The 22,168-nt window shown below is 37.2% G+C and overlaps 1 protein-coding gene across 2 annotated transcripts in view; it reads right to left on the reverse strand.

The window, feature by feature from the left end:
* TRPM6 (transient receptor potential cation channel subfamily M member 6) overlaps window positions 1-22,168 on the reverse strand; it is a gene marked incomplete at both ends in the record, with an annotated part of 135,088 nt that overhangs the window by 107,463 nt on the left and 5,457 nt on the right. For both annotated transcript variants that reach the window (XM_081262351.1, XM_081262350.1), the window contains 3 exons: window positions 224-401; window positions 3,820-3,858; window positions 7,167-7,246. In XM_081262351.1, the coding sequence (XP_081118477.1) occupies window positions 224-401; window positions 3,820-3,858; window positions 7,167-7,246 (297 nt within the window). The remainder of the gene's footprint in view (window positions 1-223; window positions 402-3,819; window positions 3,859-7,166; window positions 7,247-22,168) is intronic.

The raw sequence follows: 22,168 nt of genomic DNA on the forward strand, positions 1-22,168 counted from the left end.
GTGGTCATTCATTGGGGGCATGTCCTTGAGGGAAATGTTGGGGCCCCAGGCCCTTCTCATCTCTCTCTCTCTGCTTCCTACCCTCCATGAGGTGAACAGACCTCTTCTATCATGTGTTCCTGCCATGATGTCCAGTGCTACCACAGGCCCAAAGCAACAAGGCCAAGTGACCGTGGATTGAAACCTCTGACATTATGAGTCAAAATTAATCTTTTTAGCAAACCTTAGAGTGGTAGGTGTGTTCTCCATCTTGGAAATTAATAGTGCCAAAGGTATCTGTCGGGCTTTTCATTGTATGTTTTTCAACAGACCACTGTTCACTTTCATTACCCTTGACAGCCGAGCAAGTCCAGGCATAGTCTATCCTATGATGGTCTTGGATCAATCGGCCACAGCAACACCTACATTCCAGAAAACAAATGACTTTAGCATAGAAAATCAATGCAATGTTTCTACATTTTCCCAGAGTAATATACAGATGCCATATGTTAATAAGCCTTACAAGTTTACATTAATATTTATATTAGACTAATTACATTACATTGGATTGTCTTCTAAATTTAGAAATATCTTCCTTGGTTCTCTCCTTTGATTAGACATAAGTATCATTTTGGGGAATGTTTTCTAAAATGTTAAAAATCTCTTGCATAGTCATGTGCATAGAGGCATTATTCACAATAGCCAAAAGGTGGATATAACACAAATATCCATCTTGGATGAATGGATAAACAAAAATGCGTATACATACAATGGAATATGATTTAACCTTTAAAAGGAAGGAAATTCTGATATATGTTAAATCATAGGTGAAACTTGAAGACATTATGGTAATTGAATAAGCCAGAAAAGACAAATGTGATGTGATTCCACTTATATGAGATATCTAAAGGAGTCAAATTCATAGAGACTGAAAGTAGAATAGTGATTACAGTGGCTGCGGAAAAAGGCAATGGAGAGACACCTAGTGCATAGGGTTTCAGTGTTACAAGATGAAAAAATTCTGGATATTACTCAGCATTAAATGAGAATTAAATTATGGCATTTACAGGTAAATGGATGGAGCTGGAGAATATTATGCTAAGCAGAGTAAGCCAATCCCCAAAAAACTAAAGGCCAAATGTTTTCTCTGATTAGTGAATGCTGATCTATGATGGGGGAGGGCAGATGGGAACAATGGAGGAACTTTGGATTGAGCAAAGGGGAGGGCTGGGAGGAATTATGGGGGTAGGAAAGATGGTGGAATGAGATGGACATCATTACCCTAGGTACATGTATGATTGCACAAATGGTGTGACCTTGTTGCTCTCCATTTGCATATGATGAATTGAATTTGCATTCTGCTGTCATGTACAACAAAGTAGAACAAATAAAATAATAATAATTTTTAAAAAGTTCTGGAGATCCATACACAACAGTAGGAATGTACTAAACACTACTGAACTCTATACTTTTAAAATCATTAAGAAAGAGCTAGGATGTACATACTCCCCAAAACTTAATGATACATACCCAGTAAAATGTGTAAAGACCACTTTATCAATACCAAAAATCATTTGAGAATGCCCCCCAATAGCTGTATATTTATGTATAAACTATAGTGTATATTAATGTTAATCTACATAATAAATTAGTCAAGACATAAGTGAAATTGCAAATGCCCCAAGTTATTCATTATTGTTCAGTTCACAATTGCAAAAGATTGCAAATAATTAGATATCCTAAACATCATTCATCAATAGAAAATCAAACATGTAATTCATGGGGCATCCAGAGCTCTCTCTATCCTGTTACAGAAAGCATTTTAAGGTGTATGGAAGCATTCAACAAAGCACACAGGGAGTATCCTCTACTATGTCTTAGTGTCTATGGAAAACAGAGGAATGAAGAAAATTTTAACACATTTATTTTTGCTATTTGTGTACTAAAAACTCATAAAGAAATCACAAGAAACTAATAATCATAGGAACCATGAATAGGGGAAGTGGGAATGGGCTGCCTCCACCCTAGGGCAAGAATAAGATGAACATTTTTCACTATAAATCTTCTTAAACTTTAGTTTTGAACTATGTGAAATTGAAAATTGTGCTGTAGAGTTTACTAGGTGTTTCTCAAACACTCTAAAATTCTGTAATTCAGAAACTCACATCCAGGCTTTTCATGTCTTCCTGTCCTAGCCTTCAGGGAATGTCTGTGCTTAGAAGTTTTACTTCTACAGCACGTTGAAAATAGATATTAGTAAATTTTAATTATTTTTTAGATTTAAAAACAGAAATACAAATTCCAGTCTCTCTTTAGGATCCCTCAATGTATTTTTTTTTTTAATGCTGTGGAGTTTATACATCCCAATTTAATGACCAATGTTCTAGAGTGTATATTGTGAGATCCTGGTGTGCTGGTACATGCCTATAATCCCAGAAACTCAGCAGACTGATTCAGGAGGATCACAAGTTTCAAGCCAGCCTGGGCAGAGGTATCATGTCTCAAAATAAAATAAAAAGGCCGGGGATGTAGCTCAGTGTCAGCGGTAGAGTGCTTGCCTAGCACATGCAAGGTGTTGAGGTTCAATTCCCACTACTGGGGGGTTAAAAAAAAAAGTGAGGGAGAGTTGTGAGAGAAGAGAATATATTGTATGATTTTAAGATGTTGTGTGCAGCTCTTGCAAAGATTCTTATGAGCAACTAAAACCAATGCAGATAGACGGAATCAACACATAATTACAGATACTAATCCACCTGGAAAGTACTTCATATGTGGCTAAAGACATCAAAGTCCTTCCTGGATACAAAAAAAAAAAAAGTGCCAGAGTATTTTCCAAATTCAGTCAAATCAATCAGTCATTAAGTATAATATTACAACCACAATAACCAATGCTTATCTGGTGCTATAGAGTTTACTAGGTGTTTCTCAAACACTCTAAAATTTTGTGCATATTATTTTCCTTTTCATCTGACTTGCTAAACTGAGGACTCTATTTTATAAAAATTTATTTTTCATTATCCAATTTTTAATGTAAACCTAAGTATATAATCAGAATTAAGGTAATTTTATTTCTCTCTACTAAAAAGAAAAGTAACAGTAGAATGAATTTGACATAACTCTCCCATGTACATATGCTAATACACAACGGTAACTCTCAACATCATGTACATCCACAAGACTGGGATTCTAATTAGAATAAGATACATTCCATGTTTGTATAAAATATCAAAATAGATTTCGACTGTCATATATAACTAAAAAGAACAAACAAAAAATATTTTAAAATAAAATTACCAGAAATATTAAAAAAGAAAGAAGAATAAGGAAAGGTAAAATTGGTCACCAAAAATTACCTAAAATATTTTTAAAAAAAACAAAAAAGGAAGGTAAAATCAGTTAATAACACATAGTTTAAAGTATACATCATTGTTAAAATTTGTATTGCACTGTGAATTTCAATAAGTACAAATGTTTTTCCCATAGAGCTTGGTATGCATAAAACTTACTTGCAAGCCATGGATCAAGCACATGATGCATATTATTTTATCCAAGCATAAGATAATATTAAGATAAAATTTTAATGTTTTCCATGTTTCAATTGGCAGCAACTTTTGTCAAAGACCTTCAGTTTTGTAGGTAAATGTCTCAAGTAATTCAAATAATCAATTACATTCAAACAATCACTCACCATCAAAAAAAATCTCATTTTTAAAACCTTCCTTGGAAAAGCAAATAGCATAGACTTTGTACTGAGTCCATTCAAGATGCAAGGAAACTATGCTATTGAGTCATAAACACATGCCTTAAAGTTAAAAAGAAGCTTATTTATACAAATCTTACCTGATTAAATTCTGGCAAACTTGACAGCCTGGAGTACATCTAAATGAAAGAAACCAAACATCTATTAGTTTACTTTTGTATTTAAAAATATACCTAATGATTATATAGTCAATACCTATTATTTTCCATAGTCTGGTAATCAAGATTTGCTGAGTATTCCTATACCATGTATTTTCCATATGTCATTTACTACATATACTGTAACAACAATGATATAATTATTAAAACATTTTGGAGTTTGAAACCAATATGCTAGACTTAAATCTCATTGATTTAGTGATTCCTCTAAGTCCCCGTTTTCACAGTTGGAAATAGCATTTGCCCTATAAATTAACTGAAACGATTATTTGAGCTTGGCAAGCATATACATTACTTGTCAGGCACGCATCCAATACATCATTGCATGTGCAAGAAGAAATGTTTTCACTATTATGCTTTTCAATATCTTTTTTGAGGGGGTGTAACCAAGGGTTGAACTCAGGGGCACTCAACCACTGAGCCACATCCCCAGCCCAATTTTGTATTTTATTTAGAGACAGAGTGTCAGTCAGTTATTTAAGGCCTCACTTTTGCTGAGGCTGGCTTTGAACTCTTGATTCTCCTGCTTCCACCTCCCAAGTTGCTGGGATTACAGGTGCCACCTCACCTGGCTTCTCAATGTATCTTGACACTGGATGTGGAAAGCCCTCAATGCTATAGTCTTGTTTTTAAAAAGTTATCTTACTTTCCTAGACTAGAGTGAAATGCCCAGTTCAATCCTGGGTTCCAAAAACAAAAATTAAAAAAATTAAAAATTAAAAATTATTTTACTTTTCTGGACACTTTTATACATTCATATGAATTTTGAATTGTCAAGTTTCCTGAAAAAAAATATTTTTAGAATATTTTCGAGGGAAGGGTACTGGAGAACAAATCTAGGGATGCTTTACCACTGAGATACATCCTCAACCCTTTTTGAGACAGAGTCTTGCAAAGTTGCTGAGGCTGGCCTGGAACTTGCCATCCTCCTGCCTCAGACTCTTGGGTCACTGAGATCACAGGCATGAGCCACCACATCCACCCTTTTTAGGATTTTGATAGGTATTTTCTTAAATTTATAAAACAATTCGGAATGCAGTTGGCATAATTATGATCTTTATTCTTGTTGATCTTTCCTTAGAAGAACCTTCTGGATTTGGGGGTTAGCATTGTGGTCATCAAAGATCATATTTTCAGTGTAAAGAAGTTTTAACAGAAAACTTAAGTTAAAATAATAGAAACAAAGGCAGTGTTCATAGAGTAAGGGTCATTCTGTAATTCCGAAACTCACATTCAGGCTTTTCATGTCTTCCTGTCCTTGCCTTCACGGAATGTCTGTGCTTAGAAGTTTTACCTCTACAGCATGTTGAGAAGGAAGAGGGAAGATGCTATAACTGAGTCTATCAGGTCGGTTCTCATTAGGAAGTAAAAATAAGAAAGAATCAAAGATAAATTTTATTGAAATTTATAATAATGAAATACTGCCAATTTTTTCCATTATAATGAAGAAAATTACATAAAAGCTACAATTTAGAGAATCTTACTAGTATCTAAGAAAAAAGCCTTTACCATCCAGTAACTTTTTATAATCTCACAAAGATGGAGTTAGCTCTCTTCTGCCTAAAACATATCAGGTCTTAGATCATTCATGGAATTATTATGATCATTGTTTTGTTTTGTTTTTTTTCATGTTGGGGATTGAATCCAGGGCCTCATGCCTCCTACATTTGTGCTCTACCACTGAGCTATATCTTTGGCTCCCACTGATGTTCTTCTTGAGTCTAACTAGGCTAGAAATAGATTTAGCAATTTTATCACTTTTTGTGAAGTTCAAGGTGATCATGAAGATGATTTTCCATTTTCAGAAGCAAAATGACCCACTTGGAACTTAGTCTGCTTTCCACTGCAGCCACATAACATTACAAGACATCATAAAAGACGAAGGAGAAAAACAAGGTTGCCTTGGCATCTATAAACATTTTGTAAACAAGTAAAATGAGAATTTCCAATCACGGGGCTTATAGAGGGCAGGTAATTTGATGAGGGTGGAACTGGTCAATGTTTAACAAAGGCAAGGAACACTATTTTAGTCATCCCCAAAGAAAAAGAATTTCAAGAACCTCAACGTGGTCCTAAGCACAGAGTTATGATTTCTACACTCTAATTAATTTAAGGCCAATGGCTCAAAGAACCTAAGTATAGAGTGGCTCCCCTAATTAAAATGTGACTCTTCTATTTTCCTTTTAGTTTTTGCCCCAAGGGCAAAGATAGCCAATCTTAATTCCATGGATCTGATTGCCCTGGGGAATTTTCCATATCCATTTCTTCCCCTATCTTTCACAGGCTGCCTTATTGAACTTTGTTCTGCAAGTGGAGTTTCCAGAGGGCTGTCAAGAACACAAAGTAGTCAAACTCAAACCACTCTGTTCTACTGACCATTTTACTGAAATTACCTGTTCATATAATCTAAGTACAGTATCCTGATAGGTCCAAAATAGTCACAGATAATTCAGTTGAGGATGAGGCTCAAACCACTCTGTTCTACTGACCATTTTACTGAAATTACCTGTTCATATAATCTAAGTACAGTATCCTGATAGGTCCAAAATAGTCACAGATAATTCAGTTGAGGATGAGGAATATTCACAATTTTTTGAACATTTAATATCCAAATATTATAAATTATTTATCCAAATTTGATGGAATGGATGTATTATTTTCCTATAACATCCATCTCCCCCATTAAGAGGAACAAGAGCAGGTAGAATAAAATCCACCACAGCTGGGCATGTTGGGGCATGCCTATAATCCCAGCAGCTCAGGAGGCTGAGACAGGAGGACTTAAATTCAAGGCCAGCTTTAGCAATTTAGCAAGATTCCATCTCAAAAATATAAAGGGTTTACATTAAAAATATAAAGTAGTTAAGCGCCCATGGGCTCAATCTCCATTACCAAACAAAAAAGAGAAAGAAAAAAATCCATCACAATATGAACAGTGATATCACTGTGTTTAACTTCTTTCTTCTTTACACTTCATTAATTCGATGATCAGGCACTTCTAAGGAGCCTCATTTGGGACAGGGACTGTCATAGGCACTGGGGCTGAAGTGAGGCACAAAAGTGACAAGGTCCCTTTTCTTAGCAGATTTTCTACAATAAGCATGTAGTTCTTTTATAAAGGGAAAAAAAAAACAAACACTCATTAAAATTAATGAATGCTGACTTTATAGATATTACCAGATCTTCTGACAAGCGGTATTTCTAAATGTCTACAAACAGTCTTTCTAGTCAAATTGCTTTAAAAAGAAAACTTTAATTAAAAAGTATACCTGTGAGGGTCTTTTGAACTGGGTATGATTTTGTTGCATTCTCTCTTGTCAAACACTCCTTCGATCCAGGATTTCTGGGACTGAACAGAAAGTGTCTAAGTTAGAAGCATAACCCTGGTAGTTCAGTTAAGCAAGATAATGTTTCGTTATCATGGCTACTCACTAAAATGCTAAGATCAACCAAAGCTGATTTCTACTACATAAATAAGCCAAATGTGAACACAAAAATACAATTCATCCATTATCTCACTTTGAGCAACATGTATCCTAATAAATACATAACTGATGGGTTCTCTTAAGTCAGCTAAAAATCACTTTTATGTCTTGCACCATACTCCTATGGCATAAATACCTACCTCTCAAAACTTCAAAAATCTCACTCATAAAACCTTTTCCTTTGCCTAAGATTTCACAGGGAGCAGGAAAAAGTGCCAGAGGAGAGATGCCATCTTGGCAAGATTCTATACATAGTCCATAAACCTAGTTTACCTTGGCAATATTGCCTCATGTTACACAGCCCTTAACCGTCCCAAAATCCAAGTGGTTCACTGGAATTCTTTCCTCCTTTGTAATAAAATCTGTCCCATTCCACAAAATGCAAGTCATAGCCAACCTCCTCCATTAGCTGGTTTAAAAGTCTAGAGGCAGATGACATTGGTTCCACCACAGAACCCCACCAACCAATAAGCTTGGCCTTTATCTAATAGGAAAATATTTTTAATTCCATGTTATATATTTTTAGTCAAATAAAAGGTAAAACTCAGCTTTTGGTTGGTAGCCTGAGAATTTAACTTTAATGTATTTTTTCCCCACAGAAAATACATTCTGACTTTTAAATCTCCCTCACAGGACCACTCATAATACAATTTAGTGTCCTTTATGGCCTACTTTTATACGATAGCTCCCATAGTCCCAGTGCCAGTCATTTCTATTGCCCCAGGGCCCAACCCAGTGCTTTTTGAATGGGCAACAAAATGAACACACTTAAAATAGAACTTCAGGTACACTTTGTAGAATTTTCCTCCACAGGTGTAAACAAGGAAGCACACGCATAACAAGAACATAGAATTGGTTTTCCTAAACTCCCATATCTTAGCTCAAAATTATGGCAAGAGAAAAGCAGTCTTGATTTTCAAGTATTTCAAATAATTCTTACTTTAAAACTTTATTCTTTTCTACTTTCATAATGGTCTCATTTTCAATATGCTCTCCAACACACCCTGGAGAGACCCCATGGTCAGGTTTGCTGGTTCTGATGTAGTAGCCCAAATATGGATGGGACAAATGCCCAATGGGCTAGCTTCTTCTGATGGAGTAGTAAACCATTGACACAATAGTAGCTAACAGTGGGGACTATGCCATTTCTGTGGCCACTGTGGCAGCCTTCACATAGGGGTGTATTTTGTTTGTTTTTTAATTATTGTTACTTGGGGGAGAAAAAGGGAGAAAATAAAAACAGTGTTGACTTCAGTTTGCTTTACCCTAAAATACAATCCGATTTTACATTCAATCTTAGGCCTCAGGTGAGGGCCAGGAATTAGAAAGAATTGTTCCAAAGACTGGTCCTCTAACAGCAGCTGTACATAAAATAACACTTTCCTAACTGACAGTATTATTATTATTATTATTTTTTTTTTTTTTTTCTTTGTGGTGCTGGGGGATCAAACCCAGGCCCTCACCCATTCCAGGTAAGTGCCCCAGCCTCAACCCCTCCCTGACAGCATGTCTACTCTACAATTTTTGAGAGTTTCCAGATCATTTTCTCAGGGAAATCTCTGAGCAGGCATAATTTTAGAGAGATTCCTTAGCTTTCAGAAAATTAAATAAAATAAATAATTATTTTATTTGTTTTAATTCCATAGTGCTGTACAGTTGGGCATAAGAAGGGACAGGTAACAGGTCATTTCTTTTCTGTTTTAAAAAAGAGTGGAGGTTGTACCCTCAAATAGCTAACATCTGGGCTGGGGTTGTGGCTCAGTTGTAGAGCACTTGTCTTGTATGCTTGAGGTACTGGATTGATCTCCAGCACCACATAAATAACTAAATAAACAAAATAAAGTTATAAAATAAAATCCAACATCTAATAAATACTTTTCGGATGAACTGATGACTTGCTCCTATTTTGATGCCACCGGTTCTATTCACATATCACAGTACTGAAGTTTGACTGTACTTGTTCTGCTATCTTTACTTATTAACCTTACTATAATTTACCTCAAAAGAGGCATTGCTTTATTTATCTTGGAATCTGCAGTCTTTGGGGAAGCAACAGAACAGGTTAAATGAAGAAGGAAGATTTTCAGACTCCAGAGTGATGTTTGCTATATTCTCCACAGAGCTCCTTCCTTGGAGCAAGACCCCTTCAGACTGAGTGCCAGGCAAATGGACTTGCAGGTGCGCGAACAATCTTTTGGCTTAGGAAAAGTATCAGTGCAAAGCTGGCTGGTTCACTGGAAGCATCAGCTCAGAGCCCTGTCCTGAATTTTGTTTGAACTCTGCAGGGATGCCTCATTTCACTCACTGGATCCAAGAGGAACACTCAGAAAAACAGCATCCAAACCAAAGTATCCAAAAATTAAAGGCCTGTTGCACCAACATTACCATGAGGTATGTTGATTTTCCTTTAAATGATCTTTTTTAAAGAATTTATTTTTTTTATTTTTTCATGTTGGTGCTTTCAGAGATTTAACCCAGAGGTGTTCTACCACTGAGGTACATTCTCAGCAAACCGCCCCCCTCCCAGTTTTTTAATGTTAAGACAGTGTCTTGCTAAGTTGCTGAGGCTGGCCTTGAACTTGCTATTCTCCTGCCTCAGCCTCCTCATTGCTAGAATTATAGCTATGTGCCACCCAGTTCACTAAATACTCTTTCCAGAGGACAGCATTTAGCAGTATACTTTGAAAGAGACCACAGAATAATCTTACATCTTTTTTTTTTTTTCTTTTTGGTAATAAAAGGTGAACATTCTTTAGTTGGTAGTAATTTTCTTTTTTAAAGGAAAACCTCTAAAAATATGATGTCAACTAAATAAACCACAATTCTCTAAAATTCCACTTCTCCTACAGAGGTGAGAGATTTTACAACACTTTCCTGTACTGCCTTCTTGGACCAGGGTATTTATCACTTTAGAATGAGTTTCCAGATCATATAAACTCATGAGTAAATGAGTAGAAAGCATTTATGAATTCTCCACAGAGCCAACTGGGGAATTAGAGGAATTCAACAGTGACCCTCCCAACAGAGTGGATCATAAAGGTACAAACCAAAGTGATGTCACACCCCTTCCTTCCTCTCTCCATGAACTAAATCCCTCATTATTTCAGTCCAAAAACCCAGTTTCAAAACAGCAGTGAAAGATCTCCTTTTCCTCAAGTGTCATACATGCGTCAGGGCTGCCCAGTCTCCCGGGGAGTAAAATACACAAATAAAACATTTTTCACTTCATGTCATGTTAAATCATTTTGATAAGGAATACAGAGGAAATGGAAGATTCTTTTATTCCTGTTCTTTACAACTGTCCCTGAATAAAAAAATACAGATCTTAAACCAAATGTCGGGCCTAGTTGTTATATAACCACTTTAATCTGCTAAGATTTCCCAGTTTGATGAACTCAATCCTTTCTGATTTCCGAGCACCAAAATACCCACAAATTTATTATGTACATACATAGATGGTCTTTACTTACTTATTTATTTATATGTGTGTGTGTGTGTGTGTGTGTGTGTGTGTATTTTGCTGGAGATCAAAACCATGCCACATGCTAGGCAAGTGTCCTACCACTGACCTGAGGTATACACTCCCATCCCACACACATAGTATTTATTTCAGAGTATCTTATTATATTATCCAGAACTTGACTAGGACTACATCTGAATGATCTGTGTAATCTAATAAAACAAAAACAAAAACAACAACAAACTTTTCTTAGAGTTACTAATTAAACTATACTTTTAAATAATTGATTTTTAAGAAATTTATCATCATCTGGGACAGTTTAAAAGCTATTTATGACCCCCATGGCAATGGAGATTGTCTTATTTATTTATTTTTTTCAGTGTAGTACAGCAGAAAGAGAACAGGATTTTACTTCTTCAACTTCGGTAGAGACAAAAAAAAAAAATTGGTGGGTACACATACCACATATTTAATTAGACAATTCCAAAATTTTTGCTGAAAGAATGTGAGAGAGAACTAGAAGGTGAAGTGTGAGGCAGAAACAATTTTAACACTGTGGGCAATTTAGTGACCATTCCACATTCCAGTGTCTCTTATCCCCAAGAGCAACAGTTTTCAAATGTTTTGGACTTAGGATCACTTCATACTTATAAAAATTACCAACAACACCCAAAAAACTTTGAATTGAGTCTACCAGTATTTTCCATATTAGAAATTAAAATTGGGACTTTAAAAGTATTTATTAACTGGTGAATTTAAAAAAAAATAATGATTAATCTAAAACACGTTAACATAAATAACATTTTTAAGAAAAAAAACATTTAAAGTTTAGAAGAGCATTTTCTTCAGGGTACAGTGGCACTCCTGTAGTCCTCTTTGTGAGGATGAGGCAGAAGGATTGCAAAATCAAGGCCAGTCTCAACAAATTAGTGAGATCCTATCTCAGAAATAAAAATAAATAAATACAAAGGACTAGGAAACTAGCTAAATGGTAGAACACTCCGGGATTTAACCCTCAGTAAAGAAGATGGAGGAAGAGAGGGTGAAAAGGAAGTGGGGGGCAGGAGTAGGGGAGAAGGGCCTTGTCCTGCAATTCTGCAAATCTCTCATTTCTGGAACAGGACAGCTAGGTATTCATATTTGCTTCTGCATTCAGTCTATTTTTGAATAGTTTGGGTTGAAGTATATAAGAAAATTGGCCTCACATAGACATGTAGTTGGACAAAGAAAGGTTTGGGGTTTTTTAATTTTTTAAGTTGTAGATGGACACAATACCTTTATTTTATTTATTTATTTTATGTGGTGCTGAGGTTTGAAACCAGTGCCTCACATGTGCTAAGAAAGTGTTTACCACTGAGCCTCAACCCCAGCCCCAAAGAAAGTGTTTTAATGAACTTTTTAGAATTTTTTGGATTCATCACTGAATCTCAGAAAAAGTACCTTCATGAAAGAACTAATTAAAGGGCAAATCTCATATCAGTACCATTATGAAAGTCATTTTGACTTTTAGGACCATTGAAAGAGTTTCAGGGACTTTCAGGAATCCTTGAACCACACATGGAGAGCTGCTGCCAGCAAGTGACTACATACAGGCCCAAGGTGAGGTGAGGAGAGGAGAAGAGAATCCATCATTCCCTAGTTGGCCTCAATTCTCACATGAAAGCATGTCTTAGTCTGTGAAGTGAATAGATTCTGGTACTTCATGATCACCTGTTCAATCTGGTCTCAATGAAAAAAAAGTTCCAACATAGAGGGAAAAGCAGTTCCCAATGAAGATCATCAAGTACTTACTGTACTTTATGGGCAAGGAGCTTTTCAAGGATCATTTTGAATGCATGTTATTTTTAACCTTACAGATGACTTCAGAGCATATCACACCCCCCTCCTAAAGATGTCATTAAAATGACATCCCAAGGCTGGAGTAGTGGCTCAGAGGTAAATCGCTCACCTAGCATGCATGAGGCACTGGATTGGATCCTCAGCACCACATAAAAATAAAATGAAGATATTGTGTCTACCTAGAACTAAAAAATAAATATTTTTTTTTTTAAAAAGGGATATAGCTCAGAGGTAGAGACCCCTGGGTTCAATCCCCAGTATCACCAAAAGACAAAAACATTGATAACTATAAGAACAAGAGCTTTAATCATTCATCAAAAAAAATACTTTGACAATTCAAATTATTGTCATAAATAAAATAAATAAGGGTTGGGTGTAACTCAGTGGCAGAGTGTCACCTTGCAAGTGTAAGGTAGTCTTGGGTTCAGTCTCCAGCACTGAAAGTAAATAAGTAAATAAATAAAGTAATGTCCAAATAATCAAACCAGAACAGAAGAACTTCTATCTACAAGTAGATACCATGAGAGGGCTTAAGTAATATATGGCACAAGCATAGGTTCATGAGACTCTGTAGAAAGACAACTATAATTCCCCAATAAAAAATGTGGGGGGAAAAATCTGTAGAAAGAGAATCCTTTCTGCCTTCTGCAGACACATGGGAAGTCTTCATGCAAGACATGGGATACAGGAAAATCCTTGAAAGTCAAGAGCGGGGATGATGGAATTCCACATTAGTTAGAAACACAGAGGTTTCGGCCTGGAGAGTTCAGGAGCATCCTTGTTAAGGTGATGATAAAACCCTTTTGGAAACTGAGAAGCAGAGAATAGAGAAGATGAAGGAGTCAGGTACTTCAGGAAACATCTAAGCCTAAAGGTGCAGAACAGTCCAGGGACTAAAGAACAGAGTTATTAGTGGTGATGCTGAAATAGGAAAAGAGGCCTCTCTTCAAGAAAAATGTATGTATCATACAAAAGTAGGAAATTTCAAAGAAATACTTCCTCTGTGATTAATACTGCAAAGAAAGTAAAGATGGTGGTAATTTTGTCCATGATGAACAAACCAAATGGGAGAGATCCAGGAACTGGATTGTAAAAGAGAAGAGGCAGGGAGATGGTGAAAGACACTCTTGGGAGAAGCAATATTAAAAACAATACCCACTAAATCAACATTATAAAGCAAAATCAGCATTTACAAAGCCTTTTATATGCCAAGGGCTGTGCTAAATTTCTTGTGTGCTGTACCTAAAGTAATATTCATAATTGTATGACTAATAACATTTATTCCCTTGTACATAGGAGCAGATTCTAATACCAATATCAGAAGTCTTTCACACCATGTTTTACAGGTGAAGTTGAGAGGAAGTTTATTTTATGTGAAGAAAAGTAAGACCGTACTCACAGACAAAGGAGAAGTCAATGAAGAGAGAGGTGAAGATAAAGAGAGAATGAAAATAGCTTAAGAGATCTTGGTGTGGGGTTGGGTGTGAAGAGATGGCATGAACCATCAAGAAGAAGGGTTCAGGGGCTGGGGTTGTGGCTCAGTAGTAAAGTCTTGCCTAGCACATGTGAGGCACTAGGTTCAATTCTCAGCACCACATATAAATACGTGTAAGGTCCATCAACAACTAAAAAAATGTATTTTAAAAAAAGGGTTCAGACTTGAAAATTCTTCCTCTTCTGATACTGACAATATTTGTACTTGGTAATTTTGCCCAAGACCCTAGAAACTATATTCTACAGAAAGTCACAGCCCATTTATCTCTGAAGGTTGCCTTTTACCTCTTACCCAGAGAGAGAAAAGAAGGTGGGAGACACACATGCACATTCCAAGTCTCTTTTTGAACCAGCTCCTAGCAGTACCATGACACAGTATGATGCACTTTCCAGAGTATGTTCTATAGATCATAAGAGCATATAAAATGCTTTCTCAATTAAGCATCACCAAATTTAATATAGATGGGGAAAACTAATGGTATCCCATTGGACATCCTATGGGGAATACAATACTTCTGCAATACAATAGTCAAAGGATTTCCCTGATGGGTGAACCTCAAAGCACGTTCCTCATAATATTCATGTCTGCAAACATCTAGACTAAGGGAATAAGAATTGGGGGTAAATATACAAATAAAAATAACTTTATTTGTATTTGTATATTTATTTATTTGGATACTGGGGATTGAATCCAGGGGCACTTTACACTGAGCTTTTTATTTTTATTTTTATGTTGAGACAGGGTCAATGCAAAAAAACAAAAAAAAAATCAAGATATATTTGCTTTCATCTCTGGCCTCTGGATAATCTCTCTCAGCAAAATGGAGAAATCTTGTTCTTCCTGGTGAGTAATTTCCAACTGTTTAGGGTATTGCTAAGTTACTTAGGGCTTTGCTAAATTGCTGAGGTTGATTTTGAACTTGGGATCCTCCTACTTCAGCTTCCAGAGCCACTGTGATTACAGGTGTGCACCACCACACCCAGCCTTTTTTATTTTTTATTTGGGACAAGGTTTAACCAAATTGCTGAGGTTGACCTCAAACTTGTGATCCACCTGTCTCAGTCTCCCAAGTCACTGGGAATACAGACCTGCACCATTGCACCCAGCAATAGCAATTTTTTAAAAATAGGCAATGTTGTAAATGGTACAAAATCCACAAGACACAATGCATGATACCGGAAAAGTTAAGCCTCCCTCCAACTCCTGCATCCCATCCATCAACTTCCCTCCTCAAAAGCTAACTGTTCATTCACTGTTCATTCTTCTAAAGATACTCTATGAATTTATAAGCATATATCAAATAAATTTTTACATAAATACAGGTAACTTATGCACACTGCTTTGCTATTCTTTTACTTATTAATAATGGTCAGTAATAATCTTACACATCTGAATATATAGAGTTGCTTCATTCTTGTTGGGGATGACCAGTATTCCTTTGTATGGAAGCCCCATAATTTATTTAGCCAATTACCTACTCATGCATATCCATGTTATATTTCATTTTATGCAAAATGGCTATGAAAGCATAGCTTTCATGTGTCTCTATTACTACAGAATACAAATCTATAAGTGAAATTTCTAAATCAACTCAAACATTAACATCTTGCCCTCTATAGAGGGGTACCAATGTATAAGCAAAAGATATGAATTATTAGCAACTTTCAAGCAATCATGAATACACTAAGTATAATGCACTTTATTCCTTCAGGGAACTAAAATATTTGTGTACTATTCATACCCAACTTCCTTCCAAAAGAATTTTGAGATGACAAAATTCCTTCCATGTAAAAATAATGGTAATAACAAATAAAATAAATGAACAAAATCCTTATTGCCAGGAGATCAATCTACTTCCCACAATGCTTTTAATGTTCAGAAGTTGAAAAATATCTATAGCGCACCTTTGAAAACATGCTATTTCTGGGCATAGCATCACTTGCTTGTAATCCCAGGGATTTAGGAGGATGAGGCAGAAGTACTGCAAATTCAAGGGCAACCTCAGCACTTAATTAGATCTTTTTTTTTTAAAGAGAGAGAGAGAGAGAGAGAGAGAGAGAGAGAGAGAAAATTTTAATATTTATTTTTTACTTTTCGGCAGACACAACATCTTTGTTTGTATGTGCTGCTGAGGATCGAACCCGGGCCGCACGCATGCCAGGCGAGCGCACTACCACTTGAGCCACATCTCCAGCCCACTTAATTAGATCTTATCTCACAAAATAAAAAGGCTTGGAGCCCAGCACAGTGGTGGATACCTATAATCCCAATAGCTCAGGAGACTAAGGCAAGAGGATCACAATTTCAAAGCCAGTCTCAACAACTTATCGAGGCCCTGAGCAACTCAGTGAGACACTGTCTAAATAAAATATTTAAAAAAGGGTTAGGGATGTAGCTCAGTGGACAAAGCACCCCTGGGTTCAATCCCCAGTACCAATAAAGCAATAAAGACAACTGAAGACTAGAAGACTTCAATGAAAAGAATGCTCTGATTTTCTGCTTATACTACGGAAGTCATGTATTAATTGAGAAGTAGGGAAAGGACTTAGAAGACCAAGGTGCATGGTCTCTTACTGCCCTGTGGCGATGGGCAGTTTGCTCATTTATATGCAATTTAGCTGATTAGGTACCAAGGAACAAAAGCATTTATTGCTAATTTAACCTATCATTTCCCCCACCAAAACCTTCTACCCACCTGTACTCCCTAAGGGCTCTTCAGTATACTCAGTATACTCAGTGTCCAAGTTAAAAAACAGGGCATCACTCTAATTCCTCCCTATTCTTCCCATTCAATCAACCACCAAGGAATACTGCCTTCTCTATCTGCTCTTGTCTCTGTATCTTTATTGCCACTATCCTAGTTCATGCCATTACTACAGTTAGTCACCATAAACTCTTGCCTAAATTGTCTCCCAGGCCTTTCTGCCTCCAGCTTTTTCTTCTTCAATCCATTCTCTGCAATAAACCCTGTAATCTTCTTGTAGTAAATAAGTAAATAAGTCATTCTCACCTAAAACCTCCCAATGGTTGGCCATTGTCTTCAAGGTAAACCCTAAAAGACCTCCACAGGTTCATAGTCCACTGCCTATGCTGTCTGGCCTTATCCCTTCCTCCTCCCTGCTTCAATCTCTACATTCTATAACTACTAAACAATTTGGAAGTGTCTGAATTTACCTCCAGGTGTTCTCTACATGCTATTTTCTCTACTATACTCTACACTCCCTTTCTCTCTCCACCAATTTAGACATCATGTCTTCTAGAAGACCTTTCTGGAAACTCCCAGATCTGAATCAAGTTCCCCTTCCACATACCCTCTCAGATGTCTGTGCCCAGCCCATGCATTGACTCTTAGAAAGAACTTGACAGGGCAGTGCCATTTTTAAACAAATCCATCGAACAAGGATCACTTCATGGTCACTCTGACTCAGCCTGACCTAAACCCCATCAATACTCCATCATCATGCTAAGAAACCCTAAACGCTCTATCATCAAGGAAAGGAAATTGTTACCTGGGACCGAAATCCTGAAAACACCTGAAGGCAACACCACAAGAACCCTTCCTTAATAACCCTTCTAGCAATGGCTTAACTGCAAAAATCTCCTCCCTCCTCTATCTACCTTAAGCAGAAGACAGGTCTCAGTCCTCTGGGTCTCGCTCCCCAGGTCTGTCCGTAACTAACCTGTGTCACTTACTGTTGACACTTTTATTTCTGTATCACTGTTGACTCCTTTTATTTCCTTCATTCCCTTCTTTCCTTACATTGATATGATCTCTTAAGACCCACTACACTTTGTGCCCCTGAAAACATTGTGGTATCCCCTGTGCCTAGCTAGTCACATATACAAGAGTTTACCCAGTGCTTCCAAAAGCATATCCTGCTAAACAAAAGAATTACACAGGAGAAAAGAAAATGTTTTGTGGCCATACAAATATGTGCAAGTATTGTGACTCTCCAGCAGGGATAAACTCTCTGTGACTCCTCTAAATCTATTTGTCCAAGAATTTTCCAAGAGGGTATCATAGACTTGATTCCACAACATACAACTGTGGGAGAATCTTTTGCCAAGAGATTTCCACCAATTTTCAAGTAACAATTCTCCATGTCTATTATTATTATTATTTTATTATTATTATTATCATTATTTTTATTTTGTACTGAGCCACATCTCCAGTCCTTTTTATATTTTATTTACAGATAGGGTCTTGCTAAGTTGCTGAGACCGGCTTTGAACTTGAGATACTCCTGCCTTAGCCTCCCCAGCTGCTGGGATTACAGGCATGCCCCACCACTCCCGGCTCCCTGCTTATTATCTTAGGGTTTTTTTTTTTTTAATCTTAAAATTTGAGAATTTTATCTTAAAATACAAAAATTAAAAATTAATTTGCTCTTTAAAATATTTAACTTATTTTAACAGAAATCTTTGAGATGTTAATTTGTTTTTTGTTTTGTTCTGTTTTGTTTTGTTTTCTATTTTGGTGTTGGGGATTCAGCCCAGGCATTGGGCCTGCTGAATATGAGGTCAACCATTGAGCTATACCCCAGCTCTGAGATTAAGATAAAAGCTCTTGAAAAAAATCTTTAAAATTTTTATCCTGTCAAATATAAATTAAAGATGTAGAGTAGGATTCAAGTCAGTCACTTTATTCAGGAAAAAGAAATCTCACATCCAGAATAATTAATTCCCCCCAAATTCTAAGAGGAAGATGTTTTTATGATACTGGGGATTAAACCCAGGGCTGCTTAACCAAACCACACCCCCAGTCCCCTCCTTTTTTTTTAAGACAGGGCCTCACTAAATTGCTTAAGGCCTCACTAAATTGCTTGACTGGCCTTGAACTTGTGATCTCCTGCCTCAGTTTCCCAACATCACACACAACAGGAAGATGTTTGTGGTCCAGAAAGTTGAGACTCAGAAATCTGTCAGTGGGACACCAAGAATCCTGTGAGTAACAGAGGTTGGCAGATATGAAATATTATCTACTAGGCTAAAGTTTCCCAACTTCTGTTTCTTGCTATTACACTTGATATTCAAAGTCCCAGTGCTGCTGTTTAGAGACTGACTGAACTTTGCTTGCCACTCAGGAAGGAGAAGGGAGCGTTGTTGCCACAGTGTCTCTACTTATTAAACACAGGATTCCAGAACCTCTCAGTAACGGCTCCTCCTGGACCTTACCCCAGATCTTCCCTTAAAGAGACACTCACAGTAACAGGATCCCCAGAGAAAAGGCCTTGGAGGGCTCCCTCCGAATGCAGAGCTCCTGGTTCTTCACCTGTCAACCCTGCTCTTCAGCTGGCTGGTTGTTAAATCCAAGTGCCCACCAGCAAGATGCAATTTCTTCTAAATGTCTCCAGGATAAGAACTTCTTCTCCAAAATGCTTTCCCACTTGCGGAAAGTAACTATAAGTAGGCTGAGAAACTCAAACATGTTGGGAATGTACCAAACAACAACAACAATAATAACAATAAATGAATAAATTTTTAAAAGCAAGGTAGCTGGAGAAGTAACTATAAGTAGCTTGAGAAACTCAAACCCAAGTAGCTTGCCTCTTTGTTTCCTGTAGAAATTAAGATTCAATCTATAGGTCTGGAGTTGTGGCTCAGTGGTACAGCGCTTACCTGCATGTGTGAGGCCCTGGATTCAACCCTCAGCACCACATATAAATAAATAAAAGATCCACTAACACCTAAAAAAATGTAAAAAAAAGTCCAATCTATAAAGTCTTACGCCAATTTACAACTCCTTCTTGTTTGCTTTCCAAAGTTTATCCTAAAATTTTAGAAAGGTTTTTTTTTTTTTTTTTTGAGAGAGAGAGAGAGAGAGAGAGAGAGAGAGAGAGAATTTTTTAAATATTAAATATTTATTTTTAGTTTTCAGCAGACACAACATCTTTGTTTGTATGTGGTGCTGAGGATCGAACCTGGGCCGCACGCATGCCAGGCGAGTGTGCTACCACTTGAGCCACATCCCCAGCCCAAGGATTTTTTTTTTTTTTAAGTACTGAGAATTGAATCAGGGTGTTCTGCCACTGAGCTGCATTCCTACATTCCCAGACTCTTTTTTTTTTTTTTTTTTTTTTTTTTTGAGACAGGACCTTACCTAGTTGCTGAAACTGGCTTTGAATTGAGAATCCTCCTGACTCAGCATTCTGAGTAGCTAGAATTATAGGTACACTACCTCACCTGGCAAAGTTTTAAATTTTATGATTTTGGATCCTTGGAGCCAAGTGCAGTGGAGAACATCTGTAGTCCCAGCCACTACAGAGGCTGAGGCAGGAGGATTTCTTGAGCCCACAAAGTCGAGGCCAGCCTGGGCCACATAGAGAAAACTGTCTTTTTTTAAAAGGAAAGGCCAGGTAGAGTGGCCCGTGCCTTGTAATCCCAGCCCCTTGGGAGACTGAGGCAGTGTAATGGTGATCCACTTTATGCTTTGAATATGTCCCTTGCTGCTCTCACATTGACATGTTTTTTCTCCTCCCTGATCCTCTCCTCCCTGATCTTTTCTTCCCTGACCTTCCTAATCTCTCCTCCCTAATCTCTGGAAACAGGATTCTTCTGAATCAACTCTTTTAAAACCCCCTGTTCCCCTGATGGGCAGAATCACAGCCTCTGGGACAGGAGTCCCCTGTGTTTCTCCTTTGCTAGCAAAGTAATAAAACTTCTTTTTCTTTTTTTCTCATAACCACGTCCTCATTATTGGATTGGCATTGGGGACAAGGACAGAGCCAGTGAGACCCTGTCTCAAAATAAAATAAAAAGGGCTGGTGATGTAGCTCAGTGGAAAAGTGCCTCTGCATCCAGTCTTCAGTAACAACAACAACAATAATAACAATAAATGAATACATTTTTAAAAGCAAGGTAGCTGGAGAAGTAGCTCAATGATAGAGTGCTCACCTAACATAGGCAAGGCTCTGGGTTCAACGCTCACCACAGTGAACAAAACAAAAACAAAAACTTAAAGAAAAAAATGTTTTGGACTCTCTTTTCTAATTTAATCCAAAAATATTTACATGCCTTTCCTTGGGCCAAACAGCAAAGCTGCCTGCTCTGAAGATTGAGTTTTTCTAGTTCATATAGGTTGAAGATTGGTGTTTGGTTTGTTTTACTTTAAAATCCCCCTGAAGCAGATACTGACAGTGTTAACAGAGGTTGGAGAGGATTAACTGATACAGGCCAAGGATCTGTAAAGTACTCTGTGGATTAAACCCATCGGAGAAGAAAACTGGTTTTCCTGAGGAGATTACAAGTTTCAATTGAAAAAAAATTTCTTGGTCCTTAAAAGATCAATGGAGGATATCTACTTCCTCCAAGAAGGAAATTTTTTTTTATATTCACAGGTCAACATAGTCTGCAGGATAAATATTAATAAGAGGGTAACAATTTATTCCATATATTCCATACTCTCTGTGTGCCCACCTGCACAATACAAAGCATTTTGTTTATTAACTTACTTAATCTGCCCAAGAGAAGCTGGGTTCAATTATTATCTCCAAGGTATGAAAAAGAACATTGAGTCTAAAGAGAGGATAAACTGCCCCAGAGACACATCAGTTTATTAAAGTGACACTGGGGGCTGGGTGTGGTGGCACATGTTTGTAATCCCAGTGATTTAGGAAGGTGAGACAGAAAGATCACAAGTTTAAAGACAGCCTGAGAAATTCAGTGAGACCCTGTCTCAAGATAAATAAAAAGGGCTGGGGATGTAGCTCAGTGGTAGAGCACCACTGGGTTCAATCTTCCTTACTGGGGGTGGGGGGAGTAATACTAAGATTCATACCCAGGAAGTCTGACTTATGTCTGTGCCCTCAGTAACCACTTCACCATCAGATATCTGCAGAACTTGTGTCAATACCAAGTCAGGCACAGTGATGCACACCTGCAGTCCCAGCGACTTGGGAGGCTGAGGCAAGAGGATCACTTGAGCCCAGGAGTTCTGAGCCAGCCTGAGCAATATAGCAAGGCCCCAACTGGAAATAAAACAAAACAAAAATT

Source organism: Spermophilus citellus, assembly GCF_964194105.1.
Source record: "Spermophilus citellus genome assembly, chromosome: 2".
Classification (NCBI taxonomy): domain Eukaryota; kingdom Metazoa; phylum Chordata; class Mammalia; order Rodentia; family Sciuridae; genus Spermophilus; species Spermophilus citellus.